This window comes from Tachypleus tridentatus, chromosome 2 (genome assembly GCF_004210375.1).
Source record: "Tachypleus tridentatus isolate NWPU-2018 chromosome 2, ASM421037v1, whole genome shotgun sequence".
NCBI classification, from domain to species: Eukaryota; Metazoa; Arthropoda; class Merostomata; order Xiphosura; family Limulidae; genus Tachypleus; species Tachypleus tridentatus.
The window spans coordinates 44,993,840-45,016,587 of NC_134826.1; the positions used below are offsets into that span (position 1 = coordinate 44,993,840).

Here is a 22,748-nt window from a genome sequence, read left to right on the forward strand (position 1 = left end):
AGACTTATACATAGTACAATAAAATATTCTGATAAAAATTGGCGAAAAAATGAGTTGTTATGCGAACTAGACAGATATTGCATATATGATGAAAAAAGACCTAAACACCTCTCCCCGTTAAATTTGTACATCAGATCTTTAAGGTAAAATCAAATTTAAAATAATAATAATAAAATAGTGCTAGAATAAAACAGGCTATCTACGTTCTAGACTTATTTAAAAAAATAAAAATTAAGTAATATAGTGACAATAATTAACATGGGAAAATGATATGTACAGTATATACACATGTAGGTTATAGAGAGTGTGGGGATTTGTGCAGAAACCTCGAATGTAGTAGGTAGGGTGCAAAAAATTTTGCGCACAACTGGAATAGAGGCTCGCCAGCTACTTAAAAGCACCCATCGCCAACTTTAAGGCTAGCTACTTCTAATCGACATTACGTTCGACTCTCGTTATGACAGATACTTTGTGTTGTTGTTTTTAAAGGCAGAATTTTGTTTGTTTGTTTTTAAATTTCGCGCAAAGCTACACGAGGGCTATCTGCGCTAGCCATCCCTAATTTACCAGTGTAAAACAAAAGGGAAGGCATTTAGTCATCACTACCCACCGCCAGCTCTTGGGCTACTCTTTTACCAACGAATAGTAGGATTGACCGTAACATTATAACGCCCTTACGGCTGAAAAGGCGAGTATGTTTGATGTCACGGGGATTCGAACCTGCCATTTTCGGATTGCGAGTCGAGTGCCTTATTCAATTTTTTGCACGTAGGAAAACTGGAAGATCGCAAAACACTTTTTACCCAGTTTTATGCAGATTTAAATGTTTGTTTCAACAACAACATACTTCTCAGTGTAGCAACATAGGGCAACACTTACACTGACGTTTCTACTGTGTTTCAAATGATGTTCTTTTGACTTAAAAAATTGCACAATTTTTCGCAAATGAAAATTACAAAAATTGATTGTTGTAAAATATACCGACAAATGGCATCTTACTGAAAAACAATTCTCAGTTTATTACTAAGTAACGCATGGGCCCGACATGGCCAAGAGTGTTAAGACGTGCGACTCGTAATCTGAGGGTCGCGAGTTCGCATCCCCGTCGCGCCAAACATGCTCGCTTTTTCAGCCGTGGGGGTGTTATAATGTGACGGTCAATCCCACTATTTGTTGGTAAAAGAGTAACCCAGGAGTAGGTGGTGATGATTAGCTGCCTTCGCACTAGTCTTACACTGCTAAATTAGGAACGGGTAGCGCAGATAGCCTTCCAGTAGCTTCGTGCAAAATTCAAAAAACAAGTAATGGTGATGATTAGCTGCCTTCCCTCTAGTCTCACACTGCTAAATTAGGGACGGGTAGCGCAGATAGCCTTCCAGTAGCTTCGTGCAAAATTCAAAAAACAAGTAATGCACTTTGTATTTAAAAAATCCACTATTTTTGCACACACGTTTTCGTCTGGAGTGTCAATACGAACACCTAAGAAACAATATAAAGAAAGAAAGAGGTAACTGACCGGAAGATTCCTTTGTGAACCTGACGATGACCGAAGAAGGTCGAAACGTTGTTCGCTCCTCTACGTAAAACATTTTCTCAACCCAAACGAGCCGTTTTTACATATATATTTTTCTCTACAAGTGGGTTTTCTCGACATCACAAACTAAGAAACAAGACGTGGCGATGACCCGGTATACAGAGTGAAAGAACCTGAGGAACAATCTATTTCTAAGAGGAAACGAAAAAACAATGTTTTCTTCCTGACCCTTAATGGCGAGCTACTGATCAGATGGATGACAGTCAGCTTTGTCCGAATATTGGAATTAATTATGATTTTCTTAATGCACCCATAGCTAAAATTTCGGACCGTGTCCCAGCAATATCGAGTCTAGAACTCTGACCCCTTTGAAATCCAAAAGGACACATGAATCTTATAACCATTACCGGTCCGGCTCTCTGTTATATAGAAACATAATTATCGGGTTTAAGTAAGTTTTATTAATATTTATTATCATGTTCTGAGAGATCTTTTGAAATCATTTTAAAGATATTTTAAATAAGTTGACTACATCTGTTGGTGTAAATTATATTAAACTCAAAAATGACGGTGGACTATCTGTGCTGTGCCCACCATGAGGTATCGAAACCCGGAGCTTAGAGTTGTAAGCCTTCAGACTTAATGACAACCGTTACTACATTCTTTGGTTTGTTTTCAACATCACTGCAAGTCACGTTCACTTCTTCAATTATTCTTTTGAAAGTAAAAGCAAATAACAAATTTATTTGACGAAACAAAACATTTCTGTAAAATATTATCATGGTTCTTATAAAGATTTCGAGAACTAGGAACGAATTATTATCTTCTATGTACGTATTCGACACATAGTAAAGTCAGCATTGTAAGTTTTTTTTTTAATTTCGCGCGAAACAAAGACCCTAATTTAGCAGTGTAAGACAAGAGGCAAGGCAGCTAGTCATCACAAACCACTGATACCTTTGGGGCTACTCTTTTACCAACAAATAGTGGATTGACTGTCCATTATAACCACTTCACGGCCGAAAGGGCTAGCATTTCTGGTGTGACGGGAATTCGAACCCGTGCCACTCAGATTGCGAGTCGAGCTTTCTGGCCATGCTGGTCCCAAAGTCAACATAGCAACTGACTTTTTCTAACCATCTAGGTGTAAATTTTTTCACGTATTGCTAAAATATTTTAACATCTATTCACAATATTTCGTGTGCAATCTAAATGGTTTATCAGTGTATATTTATTTTATGCGATAACAAACAGGGGATATTCAAATGAAAACGTAACACGCGGTACTTTCAAAGTTTGCTAATAACATGTAATGTAAATAAAATTAAACAGATCAAATGGAAAAAACAGATATCTTAATACTCTCCAAATAGTTCTATGAATGCCCACCAGATAACACTTGTAAAGCAAATGACGTAACAATTTTTTCCCTATTTTCTTTGTAACTCATGCGAGAGCAACAACTTGGATGACTGTAATTACTGGAAGAGTAATCTAATTGCTCATGTCTTTTGTCATTAATTTTCAGAGACAGTTCAAGGTCTTCTAGCACGTGTGTTGTGTAAAAAAAAAAACAGTAACAACAGTTTCGTCACTTTTTTAAACAAGACGGTAAAAAGAACGCGTGGTCTACAACGTGGGTTTGAGTCGCACAGTTGAATGTCTGGTGTATGTGATAAAAAGACAAAACATCTCCTATACAGGACAGCTTAGAAGTTTAATGAATAGAAATAAGTTGTTTTCTGAAGCCTTTTATTTTTATTTGGAAATACAGAGAAGGATTGTTTAAAAAACTGGTTTCGCATTCTTACACCTACAAACAATTTTTTTACATTATACTTATTTTATGATTAATTTCTTTATTACAATTATCAAAATGTATTGTTTCATTAAGTGAGTCTCCCTATGGGACGTAGATAAGTTTTAGGGGGGAGTTACAACGCTCAAATCCTAGGTTTGATCCTAACTGCAAACACAACAGCCCCCCGCTAGTACAGCGGTGTGTCTACGGATTTACAACGCTAAAATCAGGGGTTCAATTCCCCTTGGTGGGCTCAGCAGATAACCCCAAGTGGCTTTGCTACAAGAAAACAACCAACCTATATCAAGTAATAACCTAACATCGAACTGCAATGCCCCCTACAATCTCATACCTGTTTACACTTTCGTTTCTAAGCCATGCGCCCGGCAACAGTCAGTTGCAAACTCTATTTGTTAACCCGAAGATGACCTAAGAAAGTAGAAATGTTGTTCTGTACTTTATTTTAATTAAAGTTTTAATACTCATACCAGTATTTTGTAGAACAGATTTTTACTTCAAGTAGGTTTCTCGTCATCAGGAATAGTTTCTTAACTGACTAACTGTTAATCTATAACCAAACTTAGATTAAATAAACATATTTTGTTAATATAAAGCCAAACATAGATTAAATAAAGATATTTTGTTAATATAAAGCCAAACATAGATTAAATAAACATATTTTGTTAATCTAGGGCCAAACTTAGATTAAATAAACATGATTTATTAACTTCTCCTTACACAACAAGTTACTACCAGATAATTAATTAGTTACATAGAACGGCCGAATAAACACTAATTAACGAATACGCATAGATAAGTAAGTTGTTGTTTAATAGGTACTGAAAGCTTAAACATACGAATATTTATAAGGTTTAGTAAGCTGCAATCAAACACACAACAAATTGTTTCGCAAGATATTATACATGTAAGTAAGGAATTGTTTGTTGTTTGTAAGAAATCTGTGAAACTATGGTGACCAAGCCACCAATAAATGCGTTCCTTGTAAGTACATACACGTACTAAAATTAAGGTGAGGGTAAACCCGAATTAAACAATCGTTGTTAAATATAGAGTAAAAACTAAAGTGTGTGTTTTTCATATAGCAAAGCCACATCGGGCTATCTGCTGAGCCCACCGAAGGGAATCGAACCGCTAATTTTAGCGATGTAAATCCGTAGACTTACCGCTGTACTGGCGGGGGACAAAACTAAAGTGACAACCAATTCTGTTTTTCGTTTAAGAGTGGTCATGTAGGCGGTGGGTGCTAGTGAATGGCTTCTCTCTCTCTGGTCAGTAGTTTCAAAGAATCGCCATGCTTTAACTAAGAAAGTTTTGTTTTGGCTATCTGATTGGTCCACGTAAGGTATATATGATATCGTGTAGGTGTATAAGAAAACTAAACTGACTAAAACACACATATAAGTAAGTTTGATATAATCCCTTGGTAGCATTGTTCTAGATCAAAGTCACACTTAGTTATCTGCTGTGTCCACCACGGAAAAATAAGACACGGGTTAATTGTTGCTGATTTGTAGAATTACTGGTATTCGACCGGTGTGCGGCATGTCCAAGTGGTTGAGGCACTCGACTTGTAATCTGAAGTTCACGGGTTCAAATCCCCGTCATACCAAACATGCTCGTCCTTTCAGCCGTGGGGGCGTTATAATGTTACGATCAATCCCACTATTCGTTGGTAAAAGAGTAGCCCAAAAATTGGTAGTGGGTGGTGATCACTAGCTGTCTTCCCTCTAGTCTTACACTGCTAAATTAGGGACAACTAGCGCAGATAGCCCTTGTGTAGCTTTACGGGAAATTCAAACCAAACCAATCTACCGGGGAAGGGTCTTGGGGATCAGTAGTAAGTTTTCGAGCTTACAGTACTGAAATCCGGGGCTCAGTTCCCCACGATGAACAAAACAATCAAGTGTACAGTTTTACATTTCAACACAAACAAACAGTTGAATATTTGCTACATTCATAAAACAATGAAAATTAAACTGACGAGAAAAATCAAATAAGTTGGTGGTGTGATTGAAAAGTTAAATTGACGAAAACAGACATATATATAATCTGGTTGTAATTAAGTTCGTAAAAAACCTCAAATGATGAGAAAACACACAGATAACTTGACAGAACGTAAACTGTAAACGTTATTAATTAAAAATTAATGTAAAGATACGTTCGAAATATACTTTAATCTTATGACAGTAAATAAATAATTCATTTCCAAATGAACTATCCCTCTGGTAGTTCAGTAGTACGTTTATAAACTTACAACAATAAAATTCAGGGTTCAGAGTGCACATGTCCTAACGTCTACCCTTTGCACTAAAACAAAGTAAACTTTGCTCCACAACGATATTCGGACAATAGGATCTCTTCTATTGACAACAATGCATTAATAACTGGTTCTTAAGTAAACCGTAACTGACAAAATAGTAAATTAATCAAAAGTTTCCAAGTAAACCGTAACTGTTGACAGGAGATATATAAAAAGTATCCCAAAAAAAATTTAACTAAAGGTACTAAACAGATAAAAAATTAAGAAGGTAAGTTTAATTTGATATTAAGTTAGCGTGTAGATTCTTACCTGGCGAAAATACATCGATAACATCATGATGACGAATGATAAGATAAAAAAAGTTCAGGAACAGCAAAACGTAGACGAAATTACAGTTTCTATTATTTACACTAAACCAGCAGAATATTGTAGGTTATCTTATGAGGTTACTATGAAACTACGTTATCTATGAACGGCATCAGCTGACTTTTAGCTTTCGTCGAATATTTCGGAGATTGTCGAAATTTGCTTAGTGTATTGCTTGCTCAAACGAAGCGTCAAATGGGTGGGGGAAATACCGTCTAGCAGCTTGACACTTTGTCGACATAGGTAATCACCACCCAAAGTGGGTAGACGGACTTGCACTTTCGTCTGATCTCACTTTTCTTGGTAAGACCGACTTATGGACTTTCCGATGAAAGAACTTCGGTGCTGTAGAGAAATCTTTAGGTGTTTGATGCCTGTCGTCCTTTTGAATGGTATATATTTAAAAAAAAAGTGGAACATCGTTATTGCTAAAGGGTTAAAGTTGAGTAAACCACGTGACTGGGCCTGGAATTATTGCCTCCCTGAGGCAAGGCATGTTCCACGCCTGTTTCTTTACGTGGGCTTCATCCAGAACTGGCGGTTTGTCATTAAAAGATAACGTATTGTGCCTAAGGCTATTTATTGAGCCAATGAAGTTTGCACATAAAATAATGTGACAGCTTTTTGTCATTAACTGCATGTTCTGTGACTATCAAAGCAAGCTGCCTGAGTTATGCAAACCCTAAAGCTTCAGTACTTACCACGTGTACTTACCCTTATAGAAAAATGTTTTAACTTGTTTTTTTTGTCAACAATTCCCAGGTCAAATGAGAAGGTATAATATATCTGAATATTGTTTTTTTCTTTCAGCATCGCACGAGAAATACCTCTAGTATAACCTATTCAATTCAACTCAAGTGTTATCAAATCATAAATAAGTTTGAAAGTAAATGAGTGGTTAAATTTTTCTTTAAGCGATAATCTATCAATTACTTACACATAAAGTCACCATGTCTAACAGTAACCAGTTTTAGAAGAAAAAAACGCTTTATATATATATATTTTTATAATTGATAGCAAAATGACGCCATTTTCAGAAATGACCAACTTTAGAAGCACGTACTTTTAGGGGATAAATGTTGTCTTAAAGCCATTATGTTTGACGGAGACGCAACCTTTTTTAAAAGAACTTATTTTGTTTTTGGATGAGCGTCAACATTATGTTGTGAGGTTCGAAAACAGCCAGTTTACAAAACACCTATTTTTATGTGTATATGTTAACGAGAAGCCATCATATTCATTAGCCATCAATTTGAGAAGAACCTATCATTTGAATAACACCTATTCATCAAGTTCAACAACAAAAGATTTTAAGAATACCTATTTTTATAGGTAGGTGTTACCATGAAAACACAGAGTTCAACAGTAACCAACTTTAGAAGAAGCTATTGTTGGGAATACAAGTTAACGTGAAGATACTGAGTCAAATTGGCCAATATTAGGTGCATCTATTCTTACGAATAGGTGTTATAAATATTTTGTATTCAACAATTTTGGAAGAATAGCTTCTTTTTTATTTTTTGATAGATGTCAACATGAAGACGTGAAGTTAACAGTAACCAGTATCTATTTTCAGGAATAGAAGTAATCACGTGGTACTTTTTTGCAGATTAATGACATATTATTGCACAGATCTTGTTATTCTATACCTTAACCTATTAATTTTAATTTGAAGGTGTTGTCAATAAGGGGAAGTGACCTATTGCCAGCTTCTTCCTTTTAAAATTAATTTTCTAGTTTTTATGATTCGTTTAGATTTCATAATATGTAAACTGTGTGTTGTTTTTGTTTGTTCCTCAATTGACTGGGTGTGGTCAACAACAGGTACAAGGTTCGAGGTTCGACACGCCATATGATGCTGAAGAGGCGTTGTACTTTCAGCTTTTTTTTTTTTTTTTGGGGGGATTATTGCTGTGACAGTCAACCCATTACTACGTGAGGAGCAAATGTGAAAGTTGCTGACTGGCCACCCTCTTTGTGGTCAGTAGTTTTAAATTAGGGACAGCTATGTCTTAACTGTGGGTGTCTAACCTAGCTGTTTAGTCATACGCTTCACAAAGTGCACACAAGGTTGAAAACGAAACTAAACGAACACATATTATTTATGATACAAAAATCAAATTGTCTGTCGACAGTTGAAAAGGAGAAGTCTTAAGCACAAACTATAGATAAAAGTACACACACACTGGACTTAGCGGTTATTATTTTGAAGGAATCAAACGAAACGTACGTTGTAACACAGGGTACAGCCCAAGGCAGTGGAGAGTTGTTTATGACTCCATACCGGTTATGTTTTCATAAATAGCCTTCTCAGGTAAGGTTTAAAAGGAGAAACTAGTTTTTTGTGTAAAGAAATAAGACTGCTTATTGGACCACTTTGATCTCAATCCGACTATGGAAAGAAGTCCTAAGGCAAGACAAAAAAATATTTATTATAATGAAAGAATTAGATCTGTCAGACTAAACTTTAAGTTATAGCATTACTACGTACCATTTCACGTGAACCATATCTGTATAAGCACATATTAAAACACAGGTTTTTAAAATGAAGTTCTTAGTAATGGCGAGAGCTTATTCTTGGTACTTCTAAAGAATTCTTTCTATAAACTTTAACCCTGAGACTTTTAATATAGCATGTGTGTCAGTTTTACGAAATATAAGGAGGAAAGTAATAAGACAGTCCACTGAAAATCTCACTTTTTCGTATCATATTACCAATAATCCTGGACCCGGCATGGCCAAGCGCGTTAAGGCATGCGACTCGTAATCTGAGGGTCGCGGATTCGCATCCGCGTCGCGCCAAACATGCTTGCCCTCCCAGCCGTGAGGGCGTTATAATATTACGGTCAATCCCACTATTCGTTGGTAAAAGAGTAGCCCAAGAGTTGACGGTGGGTGGTGATGACTAGCTACCTTCCCTCTAGTCTTACACTGCTAAATTAGGGACGGCTAGCACAGATAGCCCTCGAGTAGCTTTGTGCGAAATTCCATAAAACAAACAAACCAATAATTCTACATGTGGTAAAAGTCTCACTACAAAAGAAGACATAATTTTAGCTTTTAGCCTGGGAATGCTCCACAGCATCTCATTACAGGTCTGAGTGCTTTGCGCTCAACAGCAAACAAAATATTAGGTAATGGTCATGATAAGCCAAGTGCTACTTATGCAAAAAATAGCTCTACACTCGGATTAGGTTTAAGCTTGTAAAAAACAACAACAAATAGAAAACAAACAACAATAAAATCACCATTTTTTTTTCCATTTTAAGTTAGTGCGGAAAAACTTTTAATGGTCAACAACATAAAAAGTAAATCTTTTGCAGCAGATCCTGAGTTCAGAAAGAGTTACATTGCTGTAATACTAGTAGTCAGAGCTATTTAATTAGATTGAAAACTAATTGTTATTATAAGACCGAAATAATTAGCCCATTGAATGTTGGTCTAAAGTTTTGCGGTAATTGAAGTTTACACTCTAACTGATTCTGTAAGATATCTGATAGTTTCAACCTGAACGGCGCTAACCTACATATGATAAGAGTCGTAAGCTCTAATCTCACAACAAAGAAGACATAATTCTTGCTTTAAACCTGGGTTATGTTCCACAGCATCTCAGTGCAAGTCTGAGTGTTTTGCGCTCGACAACAAACAAAATATCAGGTTGATTCTACAACACATGGACTAAGCGAACAGGTCAAAAACCCTCCAGTTCAGATATAGTCATCCACAGTTTATTACCGTTGACCAAAGAGAGGGCAAACAAGCAATCATATTCGTCGCTCACGCGGCTTTTCGTACGCAAATAACGGATCTTACTGTTACTTTTATTACGTGCTCACACCTGAAGTGGTTAACGTGCTCAATGAACATGTCGCTACTTGAGCCATGGGTTTACCGATGCACAGCCAACTAGGCTAATAATTGAACCACAGTCTGTTAATTTCTGCAAGATTTAGTTTCTTTTGTGGTAAATTTGCACATCTTCTTGTCTTAAATCTTCTAAATACAGCAGCGCAATAAGTCTCAGATAATCTTTTTGCTCGGAAAGAACGCATACCGAAAAGGAAATTCGCAAAGCTGTTCGTAAAGACAGAGAGGGCCCAGCATAGCCAGATGATTAGGGGGCATGAATCGTAATCTGAGGGTTGCGGGTTCGAATTCCCGTCACACCAAACATGCCCACATTTCATCCGTGGAAACGTTGTAATGTGACAGTCAATCTCACTATTCGTTGGTAAAATAGTAGCCCAAGAACTGGGGATGGGTAGCGATGACTAGCTCTGCCTTTCCTCTAGTCTTACACTGCTAAATTAGGGACGGCTAGCTCAGATAGCCCTTGTGTAGCTTGCGCGAAATTAAAAAAACACAAACAAACAAAAAAAGACAGCGGGCAACGTTGTCGAATATTTTCTTCAGTCTCAGGTCGAAAGTTTCTTGTCGCACGTGTTCGTATAATGAGGACAATGAACAACACTGATAGAAACAAAGTAATAAATTACACCAACATTTTTGTTCCGGTTAATTTTGAGCTCTTCCAGATCTGATAAAAAAAATTCGTAGGTATACTTTACTATAAGTATTGACTATATAAACACGTTATAAGTTGCGTCACTTGGTTTACCTGCATTTGTTTGGGTCGGAAAATGGGTCAGTGGATGCTTACACGTGCAGTGTCAAACTTGTGACACATTTTTTTAATCATCGTAATTGTTAATAACCAATAAAACATTACTGTTAAGGTATGAGTTTACATGGCATATTTAAGGTTGTATATATCCGTGAAGCGGTGATACTGTTTTACTAATGTGAGCGTTACGACGTCAGTGTCTTTTTTTTAGCGAAAACGTCTATCTTCGCTCTGTCCGCCTCAAGAATCGAACCAGTTTCTATCGTTATCAGCATACTGTTGATCGCTGATCCGTCATAAGACGTGAATGTCAGCTGTATAATGTTGCACTCACACGAAAGCTTTTCTTTTCTTCTCTTTCTCTCTTGTTTCAGTTAAATACAATGGTTCCTCTTCTGACTCAGAGGCAAGCCGAATACTTATAATGCTCAAACTCATGAATCTGTATCCACAGGGAACAAGAAATTCGTAGTGTGGAGTTGTGCTTCACATCAAACAATTAAACACAATACTGAAATAAGTACAGAAATAACAAAATGACAAAGAAATGTACGTCATACATTCTTGTTACAACATTCCTGGTTTCAAAGTAGAAAAAAAAAAAACATTCTTTCTTTTTATGATAAGTCATTTCAACTCAGAATATTTCTGAAAGTTTTGGTAATGATGTACTTGGTGTAAAGGAATATATTGTTTTTAAAATTAAGAGAAACGTGCATGGATTACCATCATTAAAAGCTTTACTTCATATCAACCACAAACAATACGGTTATTGTCAATTCTTCATTAACCATGTTATTAGCAAATAACGGTTTTGAGATTTTTTAATAATATAAAAAAACAACACAAAACGGCCATATGAAATGTAGTATTGACGTCCAACTATTCGAGCTGTATGTACATGTGAAAAGGTTATATTCATGTGACATACTGAGTTTTCTTTTTCTAAGCCTCTTCAACATAAAATAGTAATGGGAAAACTGGTGTACTAAGTGATTGGGGGTGGCCACTTTTCGACGTGAACCAAAAATTGCGATATAATTTGTTTTTGCGCCTCCACCATCTCGATCGTAGCAACCTTAGTTAACTGTATTATGTGTCGTTTCAGGTAAAATCCGATAGGAAACGCTCTTATTTTTGTCAGCTTTTTCTTAAGATAGGTTCAGAGTTATGAAGTTGTGTGGTCGTAAAAAGCTAACCTAACTATTTGTCAGCACTTCGTAAGACATTTAGCCTAACAGACTTATTCGTAAATAATTTAAAACTCATTGCTCATTTACATAAGAAATATTTTTTAGTCTTTTCCATTTAACCCTGAGGCGGACAGATAAAACTAGATCTTCTATTAATTAGAATTTCTAACAAGCACAGCTGCACAAAATCACATGATTCTTAAAAGGTGGTGTCACGTAAGCAATGAACCTTCAGGGTAAATGGATCTCTCCACTATCAAAGTTCGTTTGTTTACAGCTTGAAGCTTACCCTTGCAAGGTGTCTTTAAACCTAATCCTTCTTATAATGCTGGAGGCTCGAAACTTACCGTATGTTTTAAAGCATCAAATGTATTTGTTCTGTTTGTGTGTTTGTTCGTTTGTAGCCAAACTTAAAGCTACACAAAGGGGAATCTGTGATCTTCCCACTAGGGGTATTAAATACTCCATCTCCAGAGTTCTTCGTCCGTCGACATTTCAAAGAGACACCAGGGGGCAATAAATATTTGTTTGTTTTAAGCGCAAAGCCACAAAATGGACTGTCTGTGCCCTGTACACTCAAGGCAATCGAATCCCGGATTTTATCTTTATAGATCCATGATTTTCTGGCTGACCCGCTGAGGATAATAATATACTAAGAAGTCTAAAGCAAACCAAGTTATCAAAAGCGGGTAAAATGTTTTTCCCTTAACAAATACAGAGTAACATGTAAATATCTAAATATTACAACAGATGCATGTGCTTTCCAGATAACAAGAAGTGTTGTCAAAAATTGAGTAACACTTTCAAATCCAATAAAGTTCACCTACGCCCTTGTGCAAATTAATTGAAACAAGACGGAAAATTTCGATTTTTTCAATTTTTTGCGTTTTATTTCTGAGAATCCAAAAAGTACTCACAAATTAATACATGATACGACCGCCTCAATTTTTCAGAAGATCATTAATCCGCTTTGGCATCGAGTCCACGAGTTGACTGCAATCTTTACTAATTTTTGGATCGCGGCACCACACCTCAACTATGGTCTCAATTAGCTTATCTTTCGTAGTACAGTCTTTTCCCTGAAGTCTTTCTTTACAAATCGCCCAAAGATTTTCAATAGGATTTAAGTCCGGAGAGTTCCCAGGCCAGTCCAGCACCTTTATTCGAGTTGTAGTCATAAAATTATTCACAAGTTTCGATGTGTGGCACGGAGCCAGATCTTGCTGAAAAATGCCAGATGCATCTGGAAATCTCTTTTTCAATTTTGGAACGGCTCTTCTCTGCAAAACTTCGATTACTGTGGTCCACGCATCATACCTTCTACGATATTTAAGCCTCCGAAGCCATAGTAGCTGAAAAAGTTCCAAAACATCTTCTTCAAGGATTGTTTTACAAACTGATTGATGTGAGATTCTCGAAGTTTCTCACCTGTAGATCTGCGAACAGGCAGACTTCTTTGACCCTGTACGAAGAAATGAGTCTCGTCAAGGAGTAACACCTTCCTCCATTGTTCTTGCGTCCATTTCTTGTATTTCAGACACCATTGATACCGTTTTTTCTTCATTGAGTTGGTAAGAATTTGTTTTTTGACTGGTCTCCTTGCCCTTCTAACGCAATTTCGAATGACGTAATATTCCTCATAATTTCATAATATATCCCAAAAATAGATCGACCGTACTGCAAAATACAGCTAATGACGTTGTCTGTGTGAAAAAAATGACTATTAAAGGAAATCAGCGGGTCCAGCGAGCCTACACCGGCCGCCATACTGAAAATATTGTAAAATGACCATTTGTTTCAATTAATTTGCACAAAGGTGTAAGTGATAGGAGAACAATAAATGTAATGTGTTACCAATACGTTTATATTCTGTTCCTTGCTTTCATGTGTTTTCTCATTTTACGCTACCCTTGTGTGAACGTAAGTGTGACAGTCCTAGTTTACAATTAATTAATTAAAATGCCGATAAAGATAAAAGAAGATACTACGAAAGAAAACTGTAAGGCTTTCGTAGCTTGGAATGGGATATGCAACAACAGAACGCTTTTGCAGACATTTGTTAAATGGGCACACTAGAAACCTCTGAGGCTCAGATATATCAATAATTAATTCTGAAATACTGCCCAAAGGGAAGACAGACAGTCATCAGGCTTTTGTTTTTAACCGAATAATGAGATTGACTCCCATTCTTATAACGCAGAACGTGTTCTGCGACGCAAACAATTGATCGATCTTCTGACATTACCGTGTAGCGATCATTCAGGCATTTTCTATGATAAGTTTTGTAAGTTCTGTCGACAACCTAGTTATTTTATTTTGAAAGTCAAAGGACCAGAGTATGAATCCGTAAAATGTGGACCGCACTTTAGGACGGGGATACGTTGTAAGAGTGACGGTCAAATTCCCTTTATTCGATCCGACGAGAATAGCCCAAGTGTTGGCGTTAGGTGTCATTGAAAAGCTTCTTTCCCTATAGTCTACCAGTTCAATATTAGGACCGCTTATGCGCACGTTAATCGTTTGTGTATTTTTGTGCAAAAATCCTAAAACAAACAATAAACACACAACAATTTTAAACGTTATCTCATAACTCCCGTAGCCGTTCAGTAGTGGAATACAGTGGAGCGCCGTTAAGGCGCGGTATTTGGGGGGTCAACCTGCCTAACCGCGGCTTAAGTGGTCCGCGGCTTAAACCTTTGTGACTGAAAAGCCGAAGTCGCCAACAGCTCCGCCGAGGAGCCTCATCCGGGGCATTGCGTGATCATTATATCGGATTATCGAATTAAAAATAATACTTTAATTATTGATCACTTTTTTCACGGATTTACCGCGGATTAACTTTAATGTATGGAGAGGTGTGATTCGGTAACTATGGCGGCCTCCATAAAGCTGACATAGAGAGCGGATAAGGTAGATTAACGGTCGATTTCTATTGTAATATATTTTATTTATTTCCCAAATTAAAGCAAATCCTTTTTAAATATCCCCTTGAAGTTATAAAGCCAGGATTAAATTCATAAGCCGCGTTTTTACACGTTCTTAAATTAGCGGTGAGCCGCGATAATCCTCGCTCACATCGCTCACAAGACTTGCTGCAGAGGCTTAAGCGATTTCGCGGTTTACTGGTCCGCGGCTTAATGGCGCTCCACTGTAATAACCATATTTAGCAACAAAGTACAGAACTGAAAATTTATTGTAACTTGTTCCTTTTTGTGAGCCCCATATGGGGTAATTAGGTCATTAATTTAAAACCAAAGATCATACGGTGACCATCCATCATATGGTACTACAATAAGAAGTAAAGTAGATAAACTCGGCTAGGTCATTTAATGAAAATTGTACATGGCCTAATATAAGCTTGTACTAGATAACAAATATAAACACTTACCACACTGTAGCAATTCGCCTGGTTACGTATTGAATTCCGAAACGGAACAAACTTTCAAAACTAGGAACAGAAGTGAAGATTTGCTGGCCACTTTTAAGTTTTATAAAACAATGACCGAAACGATGATTTTCAACACCTATACGTTTTGATAAATAAGAAAGTTTACTTTATAATAAAGAGAGATAACATAAAATCAGTAGTTTTGTGTACGTGATTAAGGTATTAATAAATAATATATATACGTATAACTGTTCAATCATAATTGAGTTTAATTTATACCATTTTTGTCTGTTAACATTCTACTACACTGTATAGCTGTGCTATTGTTTATGGAAGATATAAATGCCATCCCTACCGTCTTGTTTGCCTTGTTTTTGAAGGACTGATATTAACCATCACTACATTTACTTCTTGTTTAGAAATGTTTTTTTCTTTACTTGTTGATTTATGTGCTGTTAAGTGAAGCACGATCTGTTTCTGAAGTGTGTTACATGCATAGTTGAATTTAATGTAAGCTTACCCTGACTATAAAAAATGTTTTATAAGAGGTACAAATCCGATTAACTTTAAATATAATACACGACACAGTACAAAATCTGTGCATGAATAGTACAAACGTAACGTTCCGTGATATATTTAATGCACATAACTAGCAAAGAAGTGTTGTGATACATCTGGTGCATATAACTAGCACAGAAGAGTTGTGATATACCTAATGCACGTAACTAGCACAGAATAGTGCTAAATGGGTTTTGAGGCACAGCTGTTTCGAAGGTGATGTCAAATACATGACATATCATACACACATATAAAGCACAAATGTCCTATGTTTTAGTTTCTGGTGACACAGGTACGAGGAACTAAATGAACCAATTTTGATTTCATTTCATTCCAGTGAACCACATGTAATCAATCTTTAGAACGGGTCATCTTTAACTGACAGTTCAATTTTAACGCCTTAATGCCGAGAGTGAAGAGTCAACTAAGCTAGGACATTATTATGAAAATATGTAAAGTCGACGCCAAACGGAAGTGACGTTTGATACCGCACCTATCACTCGAACCTTTGGATTTTGACGAAATGTTTATGTGATACGGCTTGAAGTAGTGGAAGATGGCGGCGTATGTCTCATCTATATACATAGCATTACGTTTTAGGCCCGGCATTGCCAAGTACCTTTGCTATTAATACATATAAAATATTATTACAGCACATGTGATGTTTACAAAAATAAAATAAAAATAAACAACACTTTGCGTATTTTCAGATGAGTAAACTAAATAATTTAAGATTATTTTTTTATCCAATGAAAAATTTCGTGCTAAGACTGAAAATATCAAATACGTTGTTAAAAATATTTCAAATAGTCTGTTCTTGGATGACGTTTCCTGGGAGGATAATGGTAAGTCGATGGAGTTACAACATTAAAATCCAGGGTTCGATTTCCCGCTGTGGATAAAGCCCAATGTGGTTTCGCTCTAAAACAAACAAACAAACTCAGATATGAGCTAGTGGGCTTAATTCTAAAATTCAGGGTTTCATCCTTCTGGCGAACACTCTACAGAAATCCCACCGAGTGAAATTTCTTTACAACAAGGATAAAAATTGTTTGTTTGTTATACTCTGCACGTGCGACATACTTAGCCACTCACAAGCTTTATTGAGGAGTTCTTATTTACCACGTATTCATAAACTTTTTGTCTATTTCAGTTTTTTGATGGGGGCGGTAAAATGAAAATTCTAGAACACGGCCGTGCCCTAGCAACAATGAGGGCACTACGAACCCTACTCATTCTGGGTTAACTAAGGTATTTAACTGCAAAATAAACAAGCGTTGGCTATATCTGCCTCCACAAAACAGCTTATTTTTTGAAAGATCTGATAAACTCAGCTGTGACTTTCTTATAAATAAATCAAAAACAAATTTTATGTACAATAATTATCTATAAATGGACTATGCATTCAAGTATTACATTTATAAACTAGCTGCGACCTGCAAAACATTTTTGTGCTCTTCGTTTGAAGTTTCCTTATTCTATGATTTTCACGCACCATTTAAGCTACGCTTTCTTGCAAGCATTATGTGTTAGATTAATAAATCCTAATGTATTTGAAAAACATTTACGCGTTTAGACCAACAAATTCACGAATACTTAACTTTATTTAACGAAACTACAAGTAAATTAAACAACAAAGTAATGGTATTTGTAACAGTATACAGGGTATGAAACAGTTAATTACGAGTGTTCAGAGTATGACAGTTTTACGAATTGAAACAAATAAATTTACGAAAACAAAGAATGAAAGCCGAATTAAAAAAAAACGTAGTTAAAACGTGTTTAAAGTAGTCTGTGAAACGAACCGAAGCTAAATAGTTACAAAGTAAATTAAGTGTAAAGTTGTGATGAGTACAATCTTGGTTTTGAATTTCGCACAAAGCTACTGAGGGCTATCTGCGCTCGCTGTCCCTAATTTTGCAGTGTAAGACTAGAGGGCAGGCAGCTAGTTATCACCACCCACTGCCAGCCTAGGGCTACTCTTTTATCAACGAAGAGTGGGATTGACCGTCAAATTACAACGCCCCCACGGCTGAAAGAGCGAGCATGTTTGGTGCAACGGGGATTCAAACCCACGACTCTCAGATTATGAGTCGAAAGCCTTAACCCACCTGATCATGATGGGCCAGTACAATCTTAGCTGACTATGCAGAAACGATTTAATGCGTGCTTACAAAGTCATGTTTATGGTTTTTAACAAACCATGCATGTGTGTTTTAAACCTGAATAAGTCGAGAAAACCCGTAGAAATTGTATATATTGTAATGTTCATTTTTAAGGGAATTATACGCAGGTTAAGCCTTCTTTATGTGAAATGCTTTGCAAATAAAAAACGTAAATTGTTCAGTGCTTGTCGCATTGAAAAGTTTGACTGAACAGGAATTTAGGTAGTGATTATGAATTGAAAAGCCAATAAACAATCCGAGCCCATCAGACAAAACCGATTCTATCGACGAGATTTGTAACGTTTTATGAAAAAAAAGGTTGGAAAAAAACAACCCCAATAAATGCTGTATTAACTACACTTCATTTTTATTTATAATTATATATTAGTTTACAATTAATGGACGAAAGCTTGTAAAGTGGCTTTGTTGTAAAGATATAAAATATTGAATTATGTTAATAATGCATACATATAATGCAACACAGAGTACTTCTACATCGTTAAATCCAGTTGATGTTAACGTCAGGCGTAAATTCAATACTTTTACGCTGTAGCATTCAGCTGATTTTGTAACCAAGTTTACTTTTAACTGTTAATTGCGTTAACTTTGAAACCACTGCCAACTCTTGAGTTCACTTCTAATCTAGCTGAGGGATTCAGCCATCACTCTTATAACGCAACAATTGTCCAAAAGAACAAAATGAAGTTTTGCGGCAATAGAATTTTAACAGCAAAACTAGGGTTCACATTCCAGCAAGGTAATCACTAGGTCACACTCTGTCAAAATGTGTATAATTATGACCTTTTCAACCATTTTTTTTTTTTTTAGTTTATGGTTAAACAAGGTGTTTCAGTACAATAGTTTAACGTACATAAATATTAAAGTGAATAAACACCCTATGTAGGTCATTTGTTACAGCTTTAGCCTGATAAACAACAATGTTTATCAATGTTCAAATTAAACAGTGTTTATACACGAGTTACAAAATAAACAGAATGAAAGCAAAATTGGTAATAAAAAGGCGTCAAGACAAAACTGGAAGATGGCCAAGACATTGATTATTGGGCAGAGACAGATCATGTAGCTTGGAGGTAGAAAGAATGTGGGTCACAGCTCGAGAAGTTCCAGTTGGGCCTAATAAATTTAAGAATAAAATTTATTTTAGTTTCTGAAGAAAAATGTTTGGTTTGAATCTCTCGTAAGGCTTTTAAAGGGCTATCAGCACTAGCCTTCCATAATTTAGCAATGATAGGCAGCTAGTCAACACCACCCCTTACTATCTCTTGGGTTGCTGTTTTACAAACGATTTGTGGATTGACTGCATCATTTTAACGCACTGAAGTTTGAAAGAACGTGCATGTTCAGCAATTAAGATTTAAACCCCTGACCCGGAGATTTTTAATCGAGTGCCCCAGATACTGAAGCGCAACAACCTCGAAACAAATGCGGTGTGAGAGCATGAAAAGTTATATTAAAAGAAAGGACATGAGAATATTTTATAAAAACTTTGAGAGCGTGTTTATTTTAAACTTCAAATGTCATAACTTAAGGTTTTCATTAGAAAAGTGCTACATTTCATGTTTCTATCTGAACGATCTAATGTGAAGAAATTGTATAAACAACTAAAAACACACCAACAGTAACATTATTTCCATACACAGCGTATATTTGGGAATCTGGAGGCTGGAAAATAATGATTAGATCGTTTAGTGTGTTCTTAAGAGAACTGGAGAGGAAGGGACGAGATCAGTTACGTCTCAAATATTAAAGCGACAGTCATGGTTACTGGACAGGGCGCGGCTTTGTGGTTAGTGTGCCATACTGCGAATCTGAGGGTTCACAATTCATGTCCCGCAATTATAAAATAATTTTCTAGTCGTGAGTGCGTTATAAGAGAGATGTTAAAATATAACTCTTCGATTAGAGTATATTAACAGTTGACGGTGAGTCTTTTGACTCGCTGCCTTCCCTTAAAATTATTAATTGAAAATTAGGGACGCCTAGTGCAGCTAACCCCTTGTGTAGCTTTGTATTAATTACTGGAACGAACAAGTCATCGTCGCCTACAGTCGACTTCAAAACCATGTTAAAATAATACAGTACAGAGATGTCTAATTGGGCGAAATGACACCCTAGTGATCACGATCGAACTAATTACCGTGCACTCAATGACCCAAATTATAGCATTTATATTTTCACTTTTAAAAGATAGGGCCCGGCATGGCCAGGTGCATAAGGCACTCGACTCATAATCTGGGGATCGCGGGCTCGAATCCCAGTCACACCAAACATGCTCGCCCTTTCAGCCATGGGGGTATTATAATATGCGGTCAAACCCACTATTCGTTGGTAAAAGAGTAGCCCAAAGTTGGCGGTGGATGGTGATGCCTAGTTGTCTTCCTTCTAGTCTTAAACTGCAAAATTAGAAACGGCTAGAGTAGATAGTCTTCGTGTGGGTTTGCGGGAAATTCCAAACAAACCAAACCTTAAAAAATAGATATCTACATATAACAACTTTCTAAGATTCATAGTGTTAGTGCTGGCCTCAGTTATTATGTAATACTTATTGCATGACACCTCAAGGACTTGGAGATCATCTTTGACCACACATTTTGAAGTATTTTTGTACAAATTCTCCTTTGAACGTAAGCATGGATTTCCAAGACTACAATTAAACAAATCAAAAACATAGAAGTGCATTGGATTCAGGCGCTGAATTGTTTGTTTGTTTTTTGAATTTCGTGCAAAGTAACACGAGTGCTATCTGCTCTAATTTAGTAATGTACGACTAGAGGGAAGGCAGTTAGTTATTAATATCCATCGCCAACTCTTCGGTTACTCTTTCACCAACGAATTGTAGGATTTACCTTTACCTTATAATGCCCCACAGTTGAAAGGACGAGCAAGTTTGGTGTGATGAGGATTTGAACCCGCGACCCTCAGATTACAAATCGATCGCACTAAACACCTGGCCGGGCCCGGCATGGCCAGGTGGGTTAAGGCGTGCGACTCGTAATCTGAGGGTCGCGGGTTCGCATCCTCGTCTCGCCAAACATGCTTACCCTTTTAGCCGTGGGGACGTTGTAATTTGACGGTCAATCCCACTATTCGTTGGTAAAAGAGTAGCTCAAAAGTTGGTGGTGTATGGTGATGACTAGCTGCCTTCATTCTAGTCTTACACTGCTGAGTTAGGGACGACTAGAGCAGATAGCCCTCGAGTAGCTTTGCGCGAAATTCAAAATTCAAAAACAACAAAACAAAACACCTGGCCATGCCGGGCCTGCAGACGCTGAAAGCAAAATTACAATACTGCAGCAGGGAACGACGATAAACTGTCACCAGAGTGTAAAAAGGCTTTTTTTATTATTACTGTTCTACGTGCGGCTATTAGTGTGTAAATTCTACGTGGAGGAATTTGGCAAAAACTTAATTCTTTTTATATCGCACAAAGTATTTCATTTTATTATTATTTATGAGTTTAAATACAATGATTTGTTTTTACTGATAGAAATTACAAATTATTCTATAAATGTAATACTTCTGTAAGTGTAGTGTTTTCAACTGTGTTGTTACAAGTGGCAATAGACACGTCAAAAATAGACAACTGTATGGCACAAAATTTTAAGCCTCAAGCAGCAGATTATTTCCGAACACAGAAAATATATCTAGGTAAGGGTATGATTTTTGTTATGTACTTGGCTATGAGTGTGATACATGGATTTCAGTTTACGTAATTTTTAGGTCTAATTTAGTTCATAGCCGTGCATATAATATTTAACCTACACTGAGCGCACTCAATACACAAGTTAGCAAGGACAAACCGAAGCGCCATCGTTTGGCTTAGAAACTAGCCTAAAAGTGGAAGTAGTTGATCGTAATTGATGGAGCATAACGGCTTTATGTAACTACAACAAGAACAAATATGTAAAAAGATGTTTTAGAAAACTAAGTCCCATAATTCCTACCGCTTCCGGTACTATTGGAATTGGGCCCGGCATGGCCTAGCGCGTTAAGGCGTGCGCTTCGTAATCTGAGGGTCGCGGGTTCGCGCCCGAGTCTCGCCAAACATGCTCGCCCTCCTAGCCGTGGCGGCGTTATAATGTGACGGTCAATCCCACTATTCGTTGGTAAAAGAGTAGCCCAAGAGTTGGCGGTGGGTGGTGATGACTAGCTGCCTTCCCTCTAGTCTTACACTGCTAAATTAGGGACGGCTAGCACAGATAGCCCTCGAGTAGCTTTGTGCGAAATTCCAAAAACAACAATTATTGGAATTGCATCTGTGAAGTTGACAGAAAGAATCCGTTAAATGTAAAAAGTGGTGCTTCTTCTATCGAAGTGTGGTTGGAAATGTATTAGCCTTAGTTAATTTCAAACTTTTGTTTATGATCTTGTAACGGTAGCAGGAGATATACAAAGTTTCACCGAGATGGGATTTTGGATCACAGGTTTGTTTTCTCCGGTAGCCTTACACTTTTCACTTATGGGATGAAAAAGTTCTTCCAGAATGGGTTTGGATTATGGTTATCAAAGCTTTGCTGTACGAAGTTTTCTGTTTCTAAAGCTTCCCTTCTTTGCTGTGAGGGCTATTTAAAAAGTTACTTAACGCTATGAGAGATGAAAGATATCTGCATTACTATGTGTTACAGGAGGTAAGGGGTTATTATAAACATTGTTATGTTACACCAAAAGCATGTGGGGTCTGCAGAAACACCTTAATTACAATGTAGTATATTTCGATTTGAATTTAAAACATCTTTATACTTGAAGGGCCCGAGTTAAAAAGAAGTAATACATTAGGGATGTTACGACCTGTGATAGACAGTGTTTCTTGGGGTAGG

The 22,748-nt window shown here is 36.8% G+C and overlaps 1 protein-coding gene across 4 annotated transcripts in view; it reads right to left on the reverse strand.

Moving 5' to 3' along the window:
• The window catches only part of LOC143242461 (tripartite motif-containing protein 2-like), a 38,423-nt gene that overhangs the window by 14,103 nt on the left and 1,572 nt on the right, over window positions 1-22,748 (reverse strand). Inside the window, exon 2 of one of the 4 annotated variants that reach the window (XM_076485877.1) lies at window positions 15,188-15,247. The exons of 1 other annotated variant lie outside the window; for it this stretch is intronic. Coding sequence is in view for 1 of the 3 variants with exons in the window: in XM_076485863.1 (XP_076341978.1) it covers window positions 5,926-5,952 (27 nt within the window). In the remaining 2 variants the exon portion in view is untranslated. Of the gene's footprint in view, window positions 1-5,925; window positions 6,484-15,187; window positions 15,324-22,748 lie in introns of those variants that run through there. 2 more of the 4 variants (XM_076485873.1, XM_076485863.1) reach the window with 2 other exon arrangements.